Below are 7,116 nucleotides of genomic sequence, written 5' to 3'. Positions count from 1 at the left end.
AAATGGAAATGGGGGTGGAGTGTCAATTTTTTGTGCAATGTGGAGTGAGATATAATTTGATAAGTACAGATAAAGAAAATTAAGTAATAGTGATTAAAATCTGTAAAGGATGAGATAATGTTAATAAATTATTATAATCCATGTAAATAATTCATTTTAGCACGTTTGGTAAAATGTTATGAGTGGAGACTTTAATGCATGTAATGTAATAATGGGTAGTAGGAAAACAGATGCAAATACAGTATTAGAGGATTATGAATTAGTATGCATGAATGATAGAACAGGGACAAAGTATAATAGTAGTCAAAATACGACAGGTCTAATAATAGTATCAAATAGCATGTGCATTTCTGCTTGACAGTAATGACAGGCAAGAGTTAACAATGCAACCAAGAACAAATAAACAAACAAAAAAATACTTCTTAAGATGTTTTTTATTCGTTTTAAGGAATTTGCATGTTTTAATAGTATATGTTTTGCCCTGACCATGTTGTAGTATCCTTTACTGGAGTGTTAAAAATTTCGAGAAATGTATTTTGTCTTACCATGTAAAATGTAGTAACATTTCTGTAGTAAATATTATAATGTTTTGAAACCATAAGTGTATGACATCAAAGTATCGCGAGAGCTATAGAGAGAAGACGAATCCATATGCAATCCGTTTCAGAGCGTCTCACTCACATCCACCATGTTTGTAGTTCTTTCTGTTCGTGGCTGTAGTTCTGAACCAAATGGCTTTCAGTATGCAGCTTATTGCTTAAAGCTCTGGCTCCCTCTAGTGTCACTTGCATGAATTCACCACGTTTTACAACTCGAGCACAGAGGCAAGATTCTTCTAGTCAAATGATTACTGTGTAAGTCCATAATGACATCTTTAAAACATGACAAACTTGATCTGTTTTGAGTTGGACTGAACATGTCAGTAATTGGCAAAATTATTTGTAGTGGTGCAACACTGGTTTAACAACAAACACATGGTCTTTGCTAGAAACTGTGATTATGATTTAGCTGTGAGAGTACAGTATGTCAAAATCAGTCGGGGACACATTACAGAAAACCCTGACTATTACTTCACTTTTCTGATGAGCTCATAGAGCAAATTTTAAAATACAGTGGAAATGTCCCAGTATTAGTAACACAAACATGTCCAGTCAGACAAGCTGAACAACTAACAGCTGACAACTAACAGTTGTCGGTTAGGGTTTGATTAAAAAGGGTGTCAAACATTCAGGATCTAATCTGTTTGAAAAAAAGGAAGTATATATATAATAACTGAAGAGAGTAAACCATTAAAATTCCCATTCATCTAAAAGGCAGAAGCAGTCAGACTAGATCCAGTGACTCCAGTGAACCCCCTGTGAGCAAATCAAAATGATGTAAATGTTACCCAACTAATCATTCTGGAGCTGCAGGAAAGAACCAAGAGAACACAAAACATTTGATCAAAATGTGTAGACAAATTCAAACTGTTCATATGAATCGTACACTGACTTTCATTTACAATAATACAAAATAGGCATTTCAATACAAAAGTATAAATGCATAATACATTTTCTGATCCAAAAATTATAGAAAATGATGTACATAAATATAGATTTTGTACACAATTAATAGCAGAATAAGTACATTTTTAAAAGAGCAGATAGCAGAAAAAAAGATTGAAGGCTTTTATGTAAACGTAAGTGTTTATGAAGGATTTAAAATAAAGATTCCAGTAACAGAGCTGAGCTTGCATGAACATGCCTTGCCTAACAGGTAAACATCTACCCACAGAACAAGATACAGCATGTTAGATTAAACTGACACCAAACACTGAAGGTCTAATGTAAACACTGGGAATAATCCATTAAAACATGTCTATTCCATTTTCCGGAGAAATGGTCCGTTATACTGAGTTACCCACATGAGTGGAGATTACTCAGAAATATTTGACTGCTCCATAACTGCTGGCCAATCAAAGTCAAGTATTCCGGAAAAATGATTAATACAAATATAGAATGTTCATGTGTTTGTTAGCATTCTATGACATGAAATGACTGTGGAAGCTAGAGAAGTGAATACTTAAATGACTTTTACATGCTGGTTTCATATCAGTTGCAAAAAGAAAAAGAAAAAAAAAGGCTTATACCACTGATCATGTCATTTCACATTAACACTCGAGTATATGACGTGGTGCTCTTCATCTGGTTTCTGAAAGAAAACAAAACATGGATATCAGGAATTAAAACGTAAAACAATTAAAAGAGTGTGTGTATGCTTATATAAGTAATGTTTGTGTGTATACATACAGTACAGACCAAAAGTTTGGAAACATTACTATTTTTAATGTTTTTGAAAGAAGTTTCTTCTGCTCTTCAAGCCTGCATTTATTTGATCAAAAATACAGAAAATATTATTACAACTTAAAATAATAGTTTTCTATTTGAATATACTTAAAAAAAAATGTATTCCTGTGATGCAAAGCTGAATTTTCAGCATCATTACTCAGTGTCACATGTAACATCCAGTCGATCACATGATCATTTAGAAATCATTCTAATATTCTGATTTATTATGAGTGTTGGAAACACTTCTGCTGTCTAATATATTTGATCAATAAAAGGTTAAAAAGAACTGCATTTATTAAAAAAAAATGTTTCTAATAATATATATACTAATAATATATTTTCTTTACTATCACTTTTTATTATTACTGACCCCAAATTACTGACCAGTAGTGTATATTGTTATTACAAAATATTTATATTTTAAAAACATAGCTTCTTTTTTTTTTTTTATTCATCAAAGTATCCTAAAAAAGTATCACACGTTCTGAAAAAATATTAAGCAGAAGAACTGTTTCCAGCTTTGATAATGAATCATCATTTAGAATGATTTCTAAAGGATCATGTGATAATGATCCTAAAAATTCAGCTTTGCATCACAGAAATAAATGATAATTTAAAGTATAATAAATGTAAAAACAATTATTTTAAATTGTAATAATATATCACAATATTACATTTATTTTCTGTATTTTTGATCAAATAAATGCAGGCTTGATGAGCAGAAGAAACTTATTTCAAAAACATTAAAAATAGTAATGTTTCCAAACTTTTGGTCTGTACTGTATATACCAACAGTCTGGTAATGTGCTTGTAATACTTAACTATAAACTGGTCAGCAGTTGAATACAAAGACAATTACAAGCACGGGGCATGATAGCAAAAGCATGATGTTTTATTCAATCTTTTTAAATAACTTTCTTAAATACTGGCAAGATGTACATGCACAATTTCACCACAAAAAGTGAAGACTTCAAACAGAGCAATTCTTTTGGCCTTTGAAAGGTATTTGGGGGCTTTTGGGGCATTTTGAAAACACTTTCATTTTCGTCTGTTCGTTGTTAATCACTGGCAGAGCTGCAAAAAGTCAACTGGAGGTTCCAGCACTGCTTTCCTGCATTTCATTCAGCTGCTATTGAATCGGCAGGCTTTATAACGAATGCTTTTGTGATTTGATCACTGACTGTGTGTCTGTCACAGATGCCGGTGGCTTTTCAGAAGCATAATGGTATTCATTAAATTTACAACCTACGTCGGCGCCGATAGTACACAGACATAGAGCACAACCGCTCTCACGCGACCCGAGTTTGATACCCGTCTCAAGATCCTTTGCCGATAACTACAAAACTTTGCCGAAAAACTACACCCTTCCTAAACCCTATACTAGCTCTGAGAAATGAGAAGGTGTTTTTGGTATAACGTGTTTCTCAAGTTATCTGATATTGCACTGTGCCTTAGGGACAGTACCATGTGCAATTGAAGCCTAGCAGAAAAAAGAACAAGCATAAACAGACATTAAGCTAAAAAGAGTGGTATAAATAGCTTGAAAGGCCACATCATGCGCAGACAAATAAGAAGAAACACTGACAGCAGCACAGGATGGCACAGTCACTGCTTTGTCACGTGTTCAAGCGCATGTGTTTCTCTCCACATCTGTAGTTTATGCAGATTCACTGTACACTGCAGTACAGTGTCTTACCGTACTGTGAGCACCGCGTGCACAAAATGTTGTTTCGGCATAAAGCACCTCTTCCTCACAAGTCTGGACTGTTTTAATGATAATATCACATTGTTCAAATAAGTCTGCAATGGTGTTCAAAAACATATTTTGAGATCTCGATTTTGTCCCAGAATGCTCATATTATTCGATGGAAAGGGTAATACTTGCCTTCTGATCCTGCTGGTTTGCGTCTCCTGCAGTTGAAGTATATCGCCCCCACAACTGCCAAGACAAGCACCACCGCAAAACTAATTAACAATACCATTGTCTGTGACTGCTGAAAGGTTCCTATAATTACCAACAGAAGAATAATATTAATTCATTGGTCCTTATTTCAATCAAGAAATTGTTCTCATCTCATAACATGGCTTTGAACGGACAAGGTTAGAATATAACTTTTTAAACATACTCTTTAATCATTAATATCACCACTGCCATACCTGTAGATGTGTGACAGAGCTGAGTGATGTCCAGATGTTGAGTCTGGTTGCTGATGGGATTGTTGAGCACACAGCTGTAGCTGTTTTTATCCTGATATTCCACCTCCAGAGGTAGAGAGAGACTGATGCTGAGATCAGACACACTGATGCTGGACAATAAACTGTTTCCTTTGTACCAGGAGAGAGTCACATGACCCACATTCACCACTGAACACAGCAGGACACATCTGGACACTGATGACCGTTCAGAAGATGATGATGATGATGATGAAGAGTTTGACGTGTCTCTGGTGATGATAGGAATGGGAAGAGGAGCTGGAAATAATGATGGAAATATAAATGTTAATGGGAAAAAACTGAGTTATTCATCTTAAACGACATAATCGTCTGAACATTTTCCAAAACCTTTATCTCTTAGCATCATTAAGCATGTAAAATTGCTCACCATAGACAGCAACAATGAAACTCTTGTATGTAACGTCATCTTGGATGATTTGTAGTTTATAAAGTCCAGAGTGTTCAGTTCTGATGTTTCTGATGGTCATAGATCCAGTCTGGCTGTCCATCTGCAGTCTGTTTCTGAACGTCACCGTTCTGTTACCTATATAGATCTTCTGTCTATCAGCAATAAGGGTGGTTGTATTGTTAACTTTAAACATCCACAGTATCTGATCATCTTTCTGTAAATTAACATCAGCGTTTAGAGTGACAGAATCGCCCTCCATCACTGATACTGACTTCATTACATCTGTATCACCAAACACACCTGAAACAGAGAAATATTTTTCACATTTTAGAGTAAACTACATGACAGTAACCAATAAGTACACACAAAAAAAGTCCGTTGTTTATTCTTTTAGACAAGACGTTTTCCACATGCTGTGCTCCAAGGTTGAACATATTCACCGAAATATAGAATAGATTTATTGTGTGAAAACATAAAAGAATGGCACTTTTGCGACTGAAACACTATTTAATAAAATTTGAACCACTTACCATGTGAGAACCAAATCCATAGACAGAGGAAAAAATATTTATAAACCATATTCACATATCCCGACATATCCAAATAATAATCTCCTCATGGTTTAGTAGAGCGAGCTTGCTCGTCCGCCTTTTTCAAAACAAAAACGAAGCAGATATTAAAAGTAGCCTTAAACGCTTACAACAAAGACAATAGCGCTATCAGTGCATTAAAACAGTTACGTTAGTATCGATTTCGCTTTACATTTTTAAGATGGGCTACAAAAAAATAAATAAAAAAAATAATAAGATCTATTGTCTTATAAGATTTGCGTGGGACTGTAGGCCTACGTCGATTGCAATATTATATCCTGAAAACTGTGGTAGCACATCCATCCATTTTAAAAACGCACGGGGTCTTTTTTTCTGTTAAGAAAAAAGAAATAGGCAACGGTATTGAAAACTCTAGGCTACTTCTTGATTTCAGTTTCCATATATTTCGACCAAATCGCTCCGCCCTTTAGGGGTCCTCCTAGCCCTATCGTCTCAGAGATAAGCGCAGATGAACAGTAGCCTAAACACAGCGTGGGGATCAGTCCTCCAGACGTCTTTACAGTAGCTTTAAGAAGATCAAGGGAAATTCAGCTCTTTCACTGACACAAACAGGATGAAGACTTTGAGCAGGAACTGTGTTGTAGTGCAGGATTTTTTTTTCTTGCATGATTGTATTTATTTTGTTCAACTTGTGGTTTGCAGCTCGTCTCTTATCTTAACACCTTCATGTAATTTTCCTCTCAGCAAAAAAAAAAAAAAAAAATTTCCTAGAACTCTAATCTGAATACCAGTTTAGAGGTGAGTCTATAAATCATAAAGTCCGTTGACAGGGATGAAATAACAAGGGAAGTTTACATCAGATCATGATTCATCCTTAAGCACAGGAGCCAATCACCATCAACTGAGATGTTTCAGTAGGTTACATACAGAGCTCTGGCACGAAACTCTGATGGTGCAGTCTGATAGGTCTAACTCAATCTGACGTAATGACATCATCACATGTCACAGCTGATTGGTTCTCTCCTGTATTGGTAGCCAATGAGAACAAACATTCAAATATATGACTAGAGCTTGCCGTAGCAGTGCAGCTTGCTTCAGAAACCCTCCACCTTCCCCAGCTCCACCTGTATAGATCCACTACGAGGTATTTCATATTTTCGTATGTTATATTTGCAGCAGCAATATTCTTACGTGCTCACAGGAGCATGTTGTGGATGTTTTGGCAGAAGCATGTCTCGGTACTAGCAGCGTAGCAGATCTATTCCTCAAAGACCAGATAGAATAACATTATCATGTACATTTTCACACCAATTCCCCCGAGAGTTGTCATGATAGAAATAAAGCTATATAATGAATAGTAAATGCATTTTTGTTTCTATAGCCACTTTTTTTTTTGCACTATCTAGAGATGTTCTGACACTTGGGTTTTGATTGACCACTATTTTCTATTTTCTGTGATTTATACAAGGGAATCTGCACACTTGAATGATGCTTCATGGTAATTGTAGAACAACTGTTTTATATATTCATATATTTTCTCAGTTGACTCATTTTTCTCACTCATGGGAACTCGAGCTCTAGGTCACCATCCTCAGTGCAGACTTTTATTTCCACT

The 7,116-nt window shown here is 35.3% G+C and overlaps 1 protein-coding gene across 3 annotated transcripts; it reads right to left on the bottom strand.

Annotated features, from left to right (window-relative positions):
* Positions 1-416: 416 nt before the first annotated feature.
* Positions 417-6,416, bottom strand: LOC127942943 (SLAM family member 5). Of its 3 annotated transcripts, none has more exons than XM_052538969.1 (6): positions 5,481-6,416; positions 4,930-5,250; positions 4,485-4,799; positions 4,213-4,332; positions 4,024-4,127; positions 417-2,190 (listed from the first exon to the last, which is right to left on the bottom strand). In XM_052538969.1, the coding sequence occupies exons 1-6, from the start codon at positions 5,545-5,547 to the stop codon at positions 2,140-2,142; spliced, it is 978 nt and encodes a 325-aa protein (XP_052394929.1). In that variant the 5' UTR covers positions 5,548-6,416; the 3' UTR covers positions 417-2,139. The 3 variants fall into 3 exon arrangements, with proteins under 3 accessions (XP_052394929.1, XP_052394930.1, XP_052394931.1); XM_052538970.1 differs by having other exon boundaries at positions 4,024-4,091; positions 5,481-6,415; XM_052538971.1 differs by lacking the exon at positions 4,024-4,127 and having other exon boundaries at positions 5,481-6,409.
* Positions 6,417-7,116: the final 700 nt, after the last annotated feature.

The sequence above is a fragment of the Carassius gibelio genome, chromosome A22 (genome assembly GCF_023724105.1).
Source record: "Carassius gibelio isolate Cgi1373 ecotype wild population from Czech Republic chromosome A22, carGib1.2-hapl.c, whole genome shotgun sequence".
In the NCBI taxonomy this organism is placed as follows: Eukaryota; Metazoa; Chordata; class Actinopteri; order Cypriniformes; family Cyprinidae; genus Carassius; species Carassius gibelio.
The sequence above is the reverse complement of the archived record's forward strand: the minus strand, read 5'-3'. Positions and strand labels throughout refer to the sequence as shown.